Source organism: Elephas maximus, chromosome 16 (genome assembly GCF_024166365.1).
Source record: "Elephas maximus indicus isolate mEleMax1 chromosome 16, mEleMax1 primary haplotype, whole genome shotgun sequence".
Taxonomy (NCBI): Eukaryota; Metazoa; Chordata; class Mammalia; order Proboscidea; family Elephantidae; genus Elephas; species Elephas maximus.
Window position 1 is genome coordinate 38,539,424 of NC_064834.1, and position 16,362 is coordinate 38,555,785.

The 16,362-nt window shown below is 35.4% G+C and overlaps 1 protein-coding gene across 2 annotated transcripts in view; it reads left to right on the forward strand.

The window, feature by feature from the left end:
* Positions 1 to 16,362, forward strand: part of PTEN (phosphatase and tensin homolog) — a 108,381-nt gene that overhangs the window by 45,114 nt on the left and 46,905 nt on the right. For both annotated transcript variants that reach the window (XM_049854666.1, XM_049854665.1), the window contains 2 exons: positions 9,384 to 9,428; positions 15,669 to 15,712. In XM_049854666.1, coding sequence (XP_049710623.1) covers positions 9,384 to 9,428; positions 15,669 to 15,712 — 89 coding nt within the window. The remainder of the gene's footprint in view (positions 1 to 9,383; positions 9,429 to 15,668; positions 15,713 to 16,362) is intronic.

Sequence of the window (16,362 nt, forward strand, 5' to 3'; positions counted from 1 at the left end):
TGATGGGTGTTTGGGTTGTTTTCAGTTTGGGACTATTATGCATAAAGCTGTTGTGGGCATTCATATATAAGACTTTTCTGGACATATATTTCTCTTGGTTAAATAGCTATGAGTAGAATTGCTGAGCTATGTAATGTAGATGAATAGTACAGAATAGAGTTTCCAAAAAAGATTTACACGTACTTTTTTTTTTTTTTTTGGACAAATATGCCAAGGTAATTGACTAGAGACATGGTGGACCTTTTAACAAATGATAATGGAACAACTGGATGTCAGTATGGAAAGAAATGAACCTTGACCCATACCTCACACCACACACAAAAATTAACTTGAAATGGATTATGGGAAAATTAAATGTAAAATTATAAGACTTCTAGATAAAAACATAATCTTTGTGACCTTTTGGGATAGGCAAATATTTTTTAGGTAATGTCCTAAAAAAATTATATGAGAAAAAACTGACAAAATTGGACTTAATCCACGTTAAAAGCTTCATCCTTTTGAAAGTCACCATTAAGAAAATGAATAGGCAACCACTGTTGGGGAGAAAATATTTTCAATACATTTATCTGACAAAGGACTTGATTCCACAATATATAAAAGTTCTTACAGCTCCATAATGAGAGACTAATCCAGTAAAGAAAAGGGCCCAAGATTAGCAGCAAAGAAGATATAAAAGTGATCATTTAACACATGAAAAGATATTCAAAACCAGTCATAGGGAAATATAGATTAAAACATAGTGAGATGCTATTTTGTATCTCCTGGAATGGCTAAAACTTAAAGGACTGATAAAGGTTTGTAGGATGTGGATCAACTGAAACTCTTGTATGTTGGTGAGAGCACAAAATAGTATAACTTCCATGGAAAAATACTTGGCAGTTTCTTATTCATATTGTTTTTGATAAGTCTTCTGAAAATTTCAGAGAATTATATAAGTCACTTCTTCAGCTGTTTCTTTCTTTTCCCTCCAGTTTTATACCCCTTTAGAGAGAGAGTAAGTTTTCTTGAGTATTGTTGCTCACCATCTTTGAACAGGATTATTATATAAAGCTGTTATTTTTGCTTAAGTAGAAATAATGTAGGGAAAAGCAGTACTCTACAGGCAAAAGGTAAAAAAAATACGTTTTCAACGAGATATTTGCTTTCCTTGTATTCGATATATGACAACTTGAAGATGACTAGGAGATAACAGTCAAGCATTATAGTGCTTGCTGCTTGCCTGTGTTAATGGGATTAAGGTAGAAATGGTTTATATATTAAAAAAAAAAAAAGAAAGAAAGACCCAATTCCTTGTATTAGTAGCAGCAGCAGGAGCATGTATAGCTATCATAGTGTTCTGAGAGGAAATGTTGAATTAACTTGACCACAACAGGGAAGATAAATCTGGTTACCAAGCTGTGAATTAGTTACAGAAAATTGTTGCAAACAAGTAATTATTTTGCTTTTCTCAGATGTTGATTTTTGTTTTTCACCTATTTTAGGAATAGTAGGAGCTGTCCAATGTCCTTAGGTTGTTTTCTGAATGTGATACTAAAAAAGAGTTTGTCACTGGGTTTCTCTGAAGCTGCCAGGAGTATTCATTATAATTGTCAGTACTCAGAGTTTTGTTACCACTGTATCTACAACATTGCTTGTCACATACCAAAAACCAAACCCAGTGCCATCAAGTCAATTCCAACTCATAGCGACCCTATAGGACAGAGTAGAACTGCCCCATAGAGTTTCCAAGGAGCGCCTGGTGGATTCGAACTGCTGACCCTCTGGTTAGCAACCGTAGCACTTAACCACTATGCCACCAGGGTTTCCAGCTTGTCACATAAAAAAAAAAAACTTGCTTAATGAGTATTTGTTAAATGAATTTTATCAATTTCTCCAGGACTTAAAAATGCGATAACCCTGTAATAAACTTTAGAATCAGTGCATACTGGTGGCAAGCAGAGATATATCAGTTCACCTCAGAGAAACAGTGTGACTACCAAGCCTTACAGTAAGACTTGAATTTAATCTAGTGGAGTATTTAGTTTGTCTACATAAAGGCTTTCAGTGGAAAGGAGGGTTGGTTAGGTGTTGAAACATGGAAAAACATAGTCCAAGGGAAAAGAAGCCTTAGACAATGAACTTCAATTATTTTTGGCAAGAGCATTCCTCTTGTGGAGATGGAAATATCAGAATGTCTTAGTCAGTAGAAAAATTGCTTCATTTAATTAACTCCTCTTGTTTAAATTCATATTTATCCATCAGCATTGTGATTTCGCTTCTTAGAAGGTATGTATGTGGTGAGATAGTGAACTGGTGATGTAAATGTGAATATTTCAGTTTTTGTGATAGTTCAGTTTCTCAAATAATTTAATATATTGTCATGATGGTGGATTGTATTTATACATCAACTTGAATTTGTACCTGAGACATTTCACGACTCTGTGTGACAGCAAGATCAGGTCAGACCTGGAAAGGTAGAGAATCAAACCCTGGACCACCACAGTAACTTTACCAAAGTAATAATTAAATTTCTGAGGCCTTCAAGAGTTAGTATAAAGTTCATCTTGCAACCAACCTTCCTCCCTTTTGTTACCTCTCTTTTTCACCCTTCCACACCCCGCCCCCCACAAAAGCATCGCTTCAAGATAAGTGTACTTGTTTAGAGAGTGAGTTGGAATGAGTCCAGTAGATGGTTTTAGTGTATAGAGCAGCTAGATTGAATTTTGCTATTGACGCTACTTCAGAGTTGAACATTGTATACCATGTTGATTTGCCTTTAGAGTGATTCTAACTTATATAGCTTTACATAAGTTTATATAACATATATAACTTTATTTCATCACAAAATATTAGGAAGAAGGCCTATTTTGAAGCTGTTTTATAGTCATTGACTTTCTTAATTGGAGTGTTTAGTCCATTTACACTTAGTATAATAATATAGTTTTGTTTCAGTTTACCATCTTTCTATCGTGTTTAGTTGTCTACTCATTTGTTCTGATTCTTGTTCTCTATCTCTCTTTCTCCATCTGTCACTCATTCCTTTTTCCTGTTTTCATTGGGGTTAATTAGCTATTTTAAGTATTCTAATTCCTCTATTGGTTTTTAACTGTCTCTGTTTTATTTATTTTTAGAGTTTGCTCTGTGGATTACAAAAATGCATTCCTAGCTTATCATAGTCTTCATAGAGTTTTTTATCATGAGAGTTAAAATGTGAGAACTTTAAAACAGTAAAATTCCATTTCCCTTAATTTCTTTTGTGTGCTTTTTGTAATCTATTTTATATCTACGTATGTAATAAACCCCAGAATACAATATTATTTTTTTTTCCTTTAAGCAGTCAATTTTCTTTCCGAGAAGTGAAAACAAGAAAAAAAGATGTTTATCCCTGTATGCAACATTTTTGATGGTCTTCATTTCTTTCTGTAGATCCAGGGTTTTTCATTTCATATTAGCTCCCTTCGGCCTCAGGGCAAGTCTGCTGGTGACACATTCTCTCAGCTTTCGTTGATCCTTTTTGAAAGGTCTTTTTGTTGAAGATAGAATTTTAGGTTGACCCCCGCCCCAGTGCTTTAAAGTGTTATTCCGTTTAATCTGATGAGAAGGCAACCGTTTGTGATATTCGTGTTTTCCTATATACAATCTCTCTTTTTTTTTTTCCTTTGACTGCTTTTTTTCCCCTTGGTTATGATATGCCTAGTGGGCTTTTTATGTTTATTTTGCTTGGTGTTCACTGAGCTTCTAGTAACTAAGTTGATATTTGACACCATATTTCGGAAATTTCGGCTGTGATTTCTTAAAAAGATGTTTTCTTTCCTGTCCTCTTTTGCCTTTTCTTCTGGAACTCCAGTACATATATGATAAACTGCTTTGTACTGTTCCACTGGTCACTGAAGAGCTGTTCATTTTTTTCCAATTTTATTTCTTCTCTATTCTGCAGATTAAGTAACTTCTACTTGTCTGTTACCAAGTTCATAACGTTTATGTTCCAGTTACTGTTTCTGCCTAACAAAAAACAACCTTAAACATAAATATGGCATAGAACAGTCATTTCATTGTACTCATAGATTCAGTGGGTCAGGAATTTAGACAGGGCATAGGGGAGATGACTTGTTTCTGCTTCATGAACTGGGGCCTCAGCTGGGAAGACTTAGTGGCTAGGATAAGTTGACAGTTGGCGGCTGAATCATCTGAAGGTTTTTTTCACTCATATGTCTGGTAGATACTGGCATTCGTCAGGGACCAATAGCTATTGAGTTGAGCTATTGGCTGGAGCCCCCTTTCCAAGAGGTCTCTCAACATAGGCTACTTTGGCTTCTTCAGAGCATGCATGGCAACTGGGTTTCAAAAGTGAGCATCCCAAGAGTTTGAGATGAAAGTACATGGCATTTTTATGATGTTGGCTTAGAAATCACAATATTGCTTCTGCTGTACTTCTTTGGTTGAGGCAGTCACAAAAATTGCCCAGGTTCAAAGTGGAAGGGCCATAGATTTCACATTTGGTGGGAGAAGTGTCAAAGTTATGTTGGAAGAAGAGCACATGGGATAGGAGATTCCGTACCCATTCCGTACCTGTTGCCGTCGAGTCGATTCTGACTCATGGTGGCGCTATAGGACAGAGTAGAACTGCCCCATAGAGTTTCCAAAGAGTGCCTGGTGGATTTGAACTGCCGACCTTTTGGTTAGCAGCTGTAGCACTTAACCACTACGCCACCAGGGTTTCCGTAGGAGATACAGCCATTTTTAAAAATATAATCTGCCACAGCTTTCTTCTGTAATCTCCAATCTGCTGTTAAGAGCTTCCAGTAGATTTTCCTTCAGATATCATTGTTTTGGCACCTAGAATTCCCATTTTTGATAGTTCCTATATTTTTGCTGAGATTCTCCATCATTTTAGTCATTATAATCCTTTTTACATCCTTGAGCATATTTATAATTCTGCTTTAAAGTCCTTTTCTGCTAATTTGTCTGAATTATTTTGTAGTCTGTTGACTGCTTTTTTTCCTTGGTTATAGGTCATGTTTTTCTGCTTTGCATTTTACTGAGTTTAATTGTATGTTGACTGTTATGATTGATATGTTGTAAGGAACCTGGGTTCTCTTTACGGATATTGAGTTTCATTTTGGCAGGCAGTTAAATTAATGATGGATCTTCTGGTCTTTCCAGGCCTGGTTTTCTTTGTTAAGGCAGGCTTATTTCAGTTTGTCTTTTATTCTAGGGCATGGTCCCTACTCTTAATGCCTGGCCTTTCTGGAGTCTCAGCTGAACGCCTGAGTTGCTCCATGAGGTCCCACTCCTGTGCCTGGGTCAGAACTCCAACTTCTCCCAGTACTGCCTGACCTCTGGTGTCATATCCATTATACTTTCAGATCCTGTGCAGTTCAGGCCTTGGGCAATGCTGTGAGGTGAATCCCCATGCAGACTTCTGAGGTCCGTCCTCCTTCCTTGCATCTCGCCCTTTCTGGTACTTTGCTCCACAAACCCCAGCTGCCTCAGCAGTCCAGAACATTAGTCTCTGCTTGTTTACCTCAGCAAAGTCCTTGCTCCACTTGAGTTCCTTCCATTTTCCTCTGCTTTGTCAGAAAAAAATCCTCTAGGCTGAGGGCAATCATGGAGATCGCTTCATGTTTCTCTTTTCTTAAAAATCATAAGCTTGTGCTGTCTTTTGTTTAGACCCTAAAAACAGTTGGCATGTTTTGCCTAGTTTCATAATTGTTTATAGCAAGAACGTAAGTCTATCATGCTCAAAAGTGGACTAATGCTAACTCTCAGAAAATTAAGAGATTGCCCTTTATAATGAACACAAATGTAAAAAGGATTTTTGGAAAAAAGTTAAAGGTCTGTTCGAAACAGAACCTTAATCTAATTCCAACATTGCTATTATAATAATTTACAGTGTTCAAAATTTTACTTTTTATTGAATTTTATGAACAAATGCATATTAGTTTTCTCTAGAAATGGCAGAATGGTACATTTTATATTATTCTCCTCCCTCAGTAGTAGCAGGTATTGTTAATCAGTCATGATACTCTTTCCCTGGCTCCAACCTAGGTGTTACTTAAATAAACTTAGTATTGCCCCCCAGTAAGCCACTGCCAGTTTGACACCTATTTGGCATCCCTAGTTTGTTCTGTTTTACTGGTTCATTCAATATTATTTTGTGGGGCATTTAATTTTATGAAAGGTTACGCCAATAGATAATTTTCTTTCCTAGAACTGAAATGATTTTTTAAAAAATGCACTTAAGAAGCATGTTATAGGTAGTGAGATGAGGCTATTTAATAAGCCCTTAGTACTTCCTTATTGGAATGCACAAAAATAAGAGATTGGCAGTTGTGCCCATAATAAACAATACTTGAAATTTAAAAGAGAATAAAAAGCTGAGGCTTTGAACGTACACTTTAGAGACACCTAGCTGGTTGAAAGTTCAAGTCCACCCAGTGGTACCTTGGAAGAAAGGCCTAGTTATCTTCTTCCAAAAAATCATCCTTTGAAAACCCTACGGAGCATGATTCTACTCTGACACAATGGGGTCACCACGAATTGGAATCAGCTTGTTGGCAAGTGGTTGATTTTAGCTAATATTTTGCTTATGTTACTTTAACATAAGAAGTGTCTTGATGAAATTAAAGAATGGACTGTTTATGGCTGGATCCTCTTAGGAGGGATTTAAATAGATAACACATTACCAGCATTTACCTATCATTTCTCACTGAGGTCAGATTTGTGACTTTGTGATGTTGTTAGTTGCCATTGAATTCATCGGTTAAAACAAAGAATCAATTATTTAAAAAAAAAAAAAGTACACGTACAGATATTAGAGTCAAATAGTTGCACAGAGTTTATTAACAACAACAAAAGAAGTAGTTACTTTCCTATGCCTCTTGGCAAAGGTTCTTAGTATTTTTTGTGCCATGTACTTTTTTGGCAGCCTGGTGAAGCTTATGAACACCTTTTTAGAGTTTTTAAATGCATAAAATAAAATTTATAAGATTATAAATACACCAATTAATTTAATATAAGAACAATTATGAAAACATCAAAACTCCAAATTTCTGATATATTATTAACATTAAACAACAAAATCTAGTGACAAGTCTATTGACTACCTTAATTTTTAAGTGTTGATGAGTGTAAACAGTATTCCAATATCTGCAACAACTATATTATTGTTAGCTGCTGTTGAGTCAACCCCTAACTTACAGTGACCCCATGTATAACAAGATTGGATCGTTGTGATCCCGGGGCTTTGGCTGGTTTTTGAAGGTAGATCACCAGTCCTTTCTTTCTAGTTTGTCTTAATCTGGAAGCTGTGTTGAAACCTGTTCAGCATCATAGCAACATGCGAGCCTCCACTGACAGGTGGTGGCAGTGTATGAGGTGCATTGGCTGGAATTGAACTCAGGTCTCTCGCATGGAAGGCAAGAATTCTACTACTGAACCACCACTACCCCAGGCAACAACTGTAATGTGACCTGAAAGTATGTAATTTGTATTAGTGACAGAAGTCACAGGTACTGCTTATATTACTATGTAACATAATTTTTCACATCCAAGTTTGTGTACTCCCTTGTTCTTTACCTGTTATCACACACTTATTTGCAGACTTCTTCCCCATCCTTCCTTTTCTTAGTAGTTACAATTTTGGTTGTATCAGTATTGAGTGTTTATATGATTATGATTAGGTAAATGCCATTCACAGTTAAGTGATACACTGACTCTTTTTCCTGTATGTTTTGTTTTCCCTGAAATTAAAATTATCTTTTTTTTTTCCACTTGGTTAGTTTTCTGTGTTTTGCTGCCGTGTGTAGGGTTTTCGCTGGCTATTTTTTTTAGAAGTAGATTGCCAAGTCCTTCTTCCTAGTCTGTTTTAGTCTTGAAGCTCTGCTGAAACTTCTCCACCATGGGTGACCCTGCTGGTGTTTGAAATACAGGTGACATAGCTTCCAGCGTCACAACAACAGGCAAGCCACTGCAGTATGACAAACTGAGACTGGTGGCACAGGACTGGGCAGTGTTCCGTTTTGTTGCACATAGGGTCACTGTTAGTTGGAACTGACTTGACAGCACCTAAAAACAGCAGCAACAGTTTTCTATATTCTTAAGACTTATTCATCCTCAAAATTCCCCATAGTTGTGTAAATCATATTTGAGCACACTAGGTTTTATGTCAATTTTATCTTCTGTAGGATCCTTCTGATCTGCCCTAATCTGGGTTAGTTGCTCCCTAGGCTTGATGTATGGCTATCGGTTTGAGATCCCCCTTCACCACCATCCTGGGAATTCTCTTTCTCTCTCTCTTGAGTTGGATTCTTCAGTTCCTAAAACCTGTCACCTTCTTCCATGGTTTTCTACCCTTATTATTGGTGGACCACATGTTATACTAGTTTCCTGAGAGAGAGTATATGGGAAGCAAATTTATTTGAAACTTTGCTTGTTTGACTGCCTTTATTATAGACTCACAAGTAATTTACAGTCTATTTTGGTACGGAATTCTAGGATGGGAATAGTTTTCCCTCAAAATCAGAGTGTTTTGCTCTATTGTTTTCTAGCTGCTAGTGATGCCAGTTAAAAGCCTAGAAAACCCTATGGAGCAGTTTCACTCTGTCACATGGGGTCACTGTGAGTTGAAATCACTGCCATGTGACATCTAACAACAACACAACATACTCATAGGGTGGAGGATTAAATATTATGTACTTAGAATCATGCCTGGCATGTAGTAAATAGTAAAGTGTTGTTGTGTAGTTTCTTAGCTAATTGTTTTGAAGGATAGATCTTTGATTTCACTTCTTTGTTATATTAGCTATATGACCTTGGGCAAGTCCCTTAATCTCTTTGTAACCCACTTTCTTTCATCTGTAAAATGTAAATAAGTTTTACCTCTCAGATGTGAATGTATATATGAAAATGCTTTGTAAGCTTTGTACATAGTTAATAGTTATTACTTGTATCTTTCAAATATCAAAGTTTTCAGTTTGAAAGAAAATGATGGCTGAATTTTCAGGGTGGGTTTTAAGAGCATGTGATCACACAAGACTGTTTCTGGTCAACACATATGAGCTAGGTGAACTTGAGCTAAATTCTAATGCTGCCTTTTGAAGACATTATTTCTGAATACTCAGTCTCATTATGTTAGGCTAAAGACAGAAGATTATGAAAATATTCATTCTATGAAAAGCTCTTTATTGCAGATTGTATAAGTTGTGTAATATAATTATTATTGAAGAATAATGTGATCATTAGTTTAAACCCATGGAGAATATTTATTTGGATTTATTTAAGTGATACCTGAGATTAGGAAAAAAAGAATCTGTCTTTTGTTTCTCTCAATAGTATTAATGTAAATTTCAAATGTTAGCTTATTTTTATTAATGGTGGCTTTTTGTTTGTTTTGTTTTAAGGTTTTTGGATTCAAAGCATAAAAACCATTACAAGATATACAATCTGTAAGTATGTTTTTTATTTGTATGCTTGCAAATATCTTCTAAAATAGCTATTAAGTGAAAGTTATTTCCTTTTTAGAGTGAGGTAGATATAAAGATGCATTTTAATAGAATAAAACAATTAGTTCAAGAAGTTTGATTGAGAACGTTATTAGATAACTTAGAAAGCGTGGGGATGAAGTAAAACAATGTTGGCACAGATTCATGATACTTGATCTGCTTTAAATGACTTGGCATCTAGCCCATCATTGAGCCTATAACCATGTGGTAATTTGAAGTACAGTTCACAGTAGGACTTCTCTAAAGGCATTAAAAACATCTTCCATGGAGGTAGGCTGCAGAATGGATATAATTTTGTTTATTCTGTGTCTCTAGGTCGAATGATTGAGCTCTTAGAATATTCTCTAACTGTATATAACATAAGTTACCTAAAATTTTTGAATCTGGTGGTTTATCTGTGGCAGATTTGTAAGGATTGACCCCTTGATACAGCTAATTGATCTTCAACTTTTTTTTGACTTTGAAAGTAGAGAGGTGAAAGGAAAAAAAGAAAGAAAAATACTTTACCATTTTTTTCCCTTGAAGACTACTTTCCCTATGTCAAATATTGACCATTTTCTAACCTTTTTTTTTTTTTTTTTTTTAAAGAATGACACATATAATGTATTATTTTTCTACCTGGCCTTTGTTTTTCCATATGACATCTATAAATTATTCAATAGGAAATAAATTTTACTGTAGCTGTATATACTAATTCACTGCCGTAATATCTGAGAGTTCATTTATCCAATGTAAGAACAAGATTCTTTTTTGCCTTTAGTAGGCATTTAAATCTTAACAAAAAAGGATGAAAGATTCTGTGCCCTTGTTGGCTTATGGTATGTTGTTTTTTTATCTTTAATTTAGTGACCTTTCTGTTCTTGTAACAATTCGGAAGTACTGAAAGTGGAATAGATACCGATATTGTTACTCCTAGTGAGTTTTCAGGAGTCCTGGTGGAGCAATGGTTAAGCACTCAGCTGCTAACCAAAAGGTCTGTGGTTAGGACCCACAAGTCACTCCTCAGAAGAAAAGACCAGAGATCTGCTTCCATAAAGATTTTAGCCTAGGAAACTCTATGGAGCAGTTCTGCTCTGTCCTGTAGGGTCGCTATGAGTCAGAACTGACTCAATGGCGCAGAACAAAAACAGTGAGTTTTCAGGAGTCCCTGGGTGGTGCAAATGGTTAAGTACTCGACTGCTAACCAAAAGACTGACAGATTGGTGGTTTGAACCCACCGAGAGGATCCTCAGAGAAAAGACCTAGTGATGTGCTTCTGAAAAGTCATAGCCTTGAAAACTCTGTGGAGTACAGTTCTGCTCTGCACACATGGGGTTGCTATGAGTCAGAACTGATATGACAGCAATGGGTTTTGGTTTTTTAGTGATTTTTCACCGATTTCCTGTAATTCACAAAGGAGCAAACGTCTGTTGACTGCTTATCACATGCTAGACATTATAAAGTGTGCTGGGGTACAGAGGTGACTTAAGACATAGTTGTTGACCTCCAGTAGCTTATAGTCTAATGAAAAGTAAACAAAGTGTTATAAAGAGATATAACCTTTGTATAGAAGAGAACGTTAGAAATAGCAGTTATACCCAAGGGAATAGAGAAGGCTTCATAAAGGAAAGAATATTTGACTGAGCCAAAAAGTTGTGGTTGACCAAAGATCTAGGATCAGGGGGAAATGGCATTTTAGGTGAGGGAATGGCGTGTAAGAAGCTTGTCAGTTTAATAGTGTTTCGGATGTAGCAGATAGTCCATTATGGTCAAATTGAAGGGTGTATGTGTGAGACGGTGGTGGTAATAGGAAACAAGATGAAAGAAAGGAAAAGGTGGTATAGAAACTTGAGGTTAGGTGGACCCCTCTTTACAAACGATCTGTGAATATAGAGGGGCTTTCGCTTTTCCTGATAAACCTGTCTTACAGTGAGCCTTGCTGCAGTTGTCTCAGTGTTTTTTGTGGAAGAAAGTATAAACCACAAAGCTTTGTACTTTTTGAACAAATAATTCAGAAGTAAAGTATAAAAGTATAAAAAAAAAGGACAAGAACTGTCCAAAGCTGGAGACAATTTAAGGAGTCACTTTAGGTTTGGCATCTCAGGATTGGCAATTTAGAGAGTCTCAGAGGGGAAATAAAATGATACTAAACACAAATTCAGCCTTTTTCAAAAAATTATTCAAGTTTAACATTGTATCTAAAGAAAGGGAAGGAAATTCTTTTCATCCCTGTATGCAGTGGTTTCTTGCTTCTAGAATTTAGGACTTAGGTTCAGACTGCCAGTATTGTAGATTACTTAGATTATGGTGTTGACTTCAGGTTGGCATTGCAGGCTAGCCTGGTAACTTAACTGTCCATTTTTGTATTTCCAAACATTGGACTCCCAAGTTAATGAATTATTTCCTTATTAGTTGAGAGTAGTTTTTAGTGCATGTATCATAATTTCCCTTCCCCTCTCCATTTAATGGAATCACAGACTTTCAGAACTAGAAAGAAAGTACCTGAAAGAGATCATTTAGTTCAACCTTCTCATTTTACAGATGGGGAATCTGAGGCCTAGAGAAGTTAAGTGAGTTGAACAAGGTCACACAGGTACTTACGGTAGCAGACCATCCACTGTTTATTCCCTTCTGTTTTTTTGTTTTGTTTTTAACCTCTCAAATTTACTCACTTCAGAAGTTTTGAGAACTACCAAATTGTAGCATGTTTTGATTTCTGGTATTATTTTCCAATCTTCACCTTCTTTCTACCTTTGTTTATGTTTCTGACTCTGAGTAAACAAGTCTGGCAAGTAGCAGATATTTCTATTTTATTTCTTTTATTTTTAGGAGATTAATTCCATGTGATATGTATGTCTTGGCAAACACATAAATTGAAAGATCTTAAAATATTTTCACTAACTATACTTAATAGTGTATTAAAATTTTTATGACAGTTGTGATAAACAGGGATGAAGAGTTCTTAATGTGGAGCTTTTAATAATTAGCAATATCTGTTTATATCTCTAGTCATATTTTCTTCAGACATTCAAGAAGTTATTTTAAGAAAGAGCAAAATTAGCCTCATATCATAACCAAATTCAAGTATATTGAAACTTAATCAGTTTGTTTTATATGAGTGCCTGTATTTCATCTTTGTATGTTCCTCTGAGTAATATACACTCTGGAGAGGGTGGGAGAGAGGAGAAAGAGGGAATAGGGATAGAAGCATGTATATAGTTCTTGCCTATGAGGAACTTACATGTTCACTGGGTACTAATTTTTAAAATGTTTAATTGTATTTTATTATATATTTGATTTGACATATAGCTCTCCATCATTCTGTGGTAAACCTTTAGCTGTTATTAATTTTATGAATTAATTCTTTTTAATAAGATAGGGATTACTTCATGAAGAGCGAAAAGAAGAGACCTACCTGCCTAGTTGAGTCTTTGGCAAGTCTCCCTTCTCTGGAAGCTTTTTTCCAGTTAATCTTAGCCCTTTCTTCACTTCTGTCTACAGCTTCATAAAAACTATCTTTCAATGCCTCTTCATGTCCGTTGTCTCATATAAGCTGATTTGAGGTAATGATAAAAAGTAAAGATATCTTTTAAGTTGAGTTTAATTTATAATGAAATGGTTACATTTACCTAACACTTGTCTTAGTCAAATCTCATTTGCCAATTGTGTGTCTTCAATTTTGGTTTGTTGAGAGGCTTGTCTTATCACTAACATACTCCAAAACATTTAAAAGAAACTTGTGTGTATGAGAGAGGGCAATTATCAGAGAAGGTTTTAATTAACAAGAAAATCTTTATCCTTCCTCTGTCAACCCCCTCCCTTGGGCACTTTCGGCACTACCATTCCCGGTATATACTCTTAAAGGTTCTCTATACTTTCCCATGGATGTCTTTATAAAAGTTTTCATTATCACTATTTGTTGGTTCTTTTATGCCAAATATTGATCTTGTAAGAAGGCTGGCTTTGACTAAATTTTGCTATTGCATTTGTTTTTAAAACTATTACGTATTTTTTAATTATAAGTGGAAGTATAGAGCAGCAGTGGAAGAAATTTAACTTTGTAGTCAGAGATTCTGTGCTTGAGTCCTGACTCTGCCACTTAAAAATTGTTGTTTGGAGCAAGTTATTCGATGCCCTTCTAAACCTGAGCTTTCTCAACTATAAAATGAAGATGATATTAACTGTTATCATATGCCTGTGAGGATGAAACAAAACATGTAGGAACTCCTAGTAAAGTGTGTATATCTATTAGACACTTAGTACCTTATTATTTTCCATTTCCTTTCATAGTCTTTCTTTTAATGGTAACATTTGAGAATTAGTTTATGAAGGAGCTTTTAAGGAGTACTTGTCAAACCAAACATTTTGACCTCTGAGAAAGCTTGGGAACTTTAGAGAACTGAAGCTCATAGAACTCAAAACATTTATTTTCTGTTATGGTAGCCCTATTCCTCCCTTATTCCTTGTTCCCTATCTTTATTTGATCCCTTATAAAATACTTTATTATGGATTCTTTGCTACTGGCCACGTCTCCTCCATGGTTTATACCAAAGAAATTATAAAATGTGACTATTTTCTTGGTCAGTTCTCTTCTTCCTACCTACCATGCTTTTTCTTATCAGTGAATATCACATATTTAGCAAGGATTCATAAATATGCATGTCATTGCCAAGTACATATTCTTTCTAGCAAAACCTGATAAACTAAAAAAGGAAAAGCTTCGTTTCAAGTGGTAATATGAAAGTTTATTTGAGGTCTGACTGGTTAGAGAGCAGTGGACTGCAACTTGTTTGTAATTATTTCAACTTTCATGTGAATTTGATTTTGAAGCTTTTTAAAGTAGAGGAAATATATAGGTGTTTCAGGATTTCTGCATTATAGTACAGGTCCATAATCTCTTATATGAAAAATCTTGGGGTCAGTTGTGTTTCAGCATTTAGAATATTTTAGTTTTTAGAAAAGTAGTATGGAAGCATATACCACGTATGACAACACCATAAGGGGCTTTGGGACAGTTCCTAGAATGCAGTATGACTTTTCACCCTAGTGTATAGTGAGGACTGCATATAGTCTAATAAGCTGCTGCAATTGAGTTTGCTGTAATTTAAGGGAAAATTTTAGATGTTTGGAACTGTTTGGATTTTAGAATCGTGAATTAAGGGACTGTGTACCTGTATTTGGAACCCTGGTGGTGTAGTGGTTAAGAGCTGTAGCTGCTAACCAAAAAAGTTGAAGGTTCGTATCCACCAGCTGCTCCTTGGAAACCCTAGGGGGCAGTTCTACTCTGTCCTACAGGGTAGCTATGAGTCGGAATCTACTCAATGGCAACAGGTTTGTTTTTTTGGTACTTATATTTGTTTTAAAAAGCTAATTTTTTATTTTAAATAATTTTGTACAAATCTGGTTTGGTTTGTAGTTGGAGTGACCATGATACTGTTGAGCCTATGTTTGTAAACATGGCCTACTAATCATGAGTAGGCTAGTACATAATTGCATACCAACCACAGCTATTATTAGTGTCCTCTAGTAATGCCAAGTAAGCATTTTACTAGTTTTATATTGAGTTTACGTAGTACTCTTTCATTACCTTCAGAGTTTAATTAAAATTTATTCTCTGAGAGATTATTGTAAAAGATGACCTTTGGCTTAGCAAAAGGTTTAAAAGTCTGGTTTAAAGAAATTTAGTAAGCATTGTATTCTAGCGGATTAGCATTGTTCAGTTTCTTTCTTCCTTTTTCTTTTGCCTTTGCTCTTTTACTATTTCAACATATCTCTTTTTAAAAAATAGTTTGAGAACTGTGTATGCATGAATCCTGAGGTAAAGATATGACTGAAACTAGTCAGTTGTTCACGGTTGCTTGTGAAGTAAAAAATAAATTCCAGTAGCATGCAAAATTTTTATAAGTGAATTTTGATGGCATGGATGCAGACAAATTTGCAATGCTGTGTATTATTGGCCTCAAAGGTTTTGCAAGCAAGTATGTAAGTTGTAATTGGATACATGTAACCTTTTAAGCCTCATTTTCCTTAATTGTAAATGAGGATAATAACAGTACCTATTTCATAGGATTAAAAGAAATAATGAATGTAAAGCACTTAACACAATGCCTGACACATCGTAAAGATTCAGAAACTGCTACCATTAAAACTTTTTTTTCAAGTGGAAAAGCTAACTTTGTGTCAATGTTTAAACTTTTCTTGTAGATGTGCTGAAAGACATTATGACACCGCCAAATTTAACTGCAGAGGTAGGTATAAATGTATTATAGTATGTTGTATAACTTAAAACCAAAAGTCTAAATATTACTGCCATAGCAATAGTGAATAATCTAGATTATTAAGTAAGATAAATATTTATCTTAAGGATGGTCTTAAAAATTTGAGGGAAATAAATTTAATTTTAATATTATGTTTTAGAACAAGTATCCCATAACCCTATGAGTAATGTCGTGAAGACCAAAATAAAGAATAGGCTAAGAATTAGGAGAAATTCCTAGGATAAGAATAAAATAAGGAAGGGGGGCATGCCTAGTGTTTGAGGCAGTTGGTGTAATACTAAGAGATTATATGGAGAAAGCAGGACTACTCAATTCTTCTCTATCAAAGAGAATAACCTAAAGGGTGGAAAAGAGTATAACAAATGTGGATAAGAGGAGCTTGAGAAACGAGAGTGGGGAGATGCTTTAAATGAGCTCATCTCCAGGTGCAGATAAATTATATCTCACAGCTCACAAAAATTTCATTTTATTTGTGGAGCCGTGTGAGCCATGAGACAACTGGAGAGTTAAGCTTGGCAGGTGGTGTCCTGATAGTCAAAGAGAGAGAGGAGGTGGACTTTATGAGCTACAAATTGATGTATCTGCCATTGATCCCTGTTGAAAATCTAGAATGGACTTTG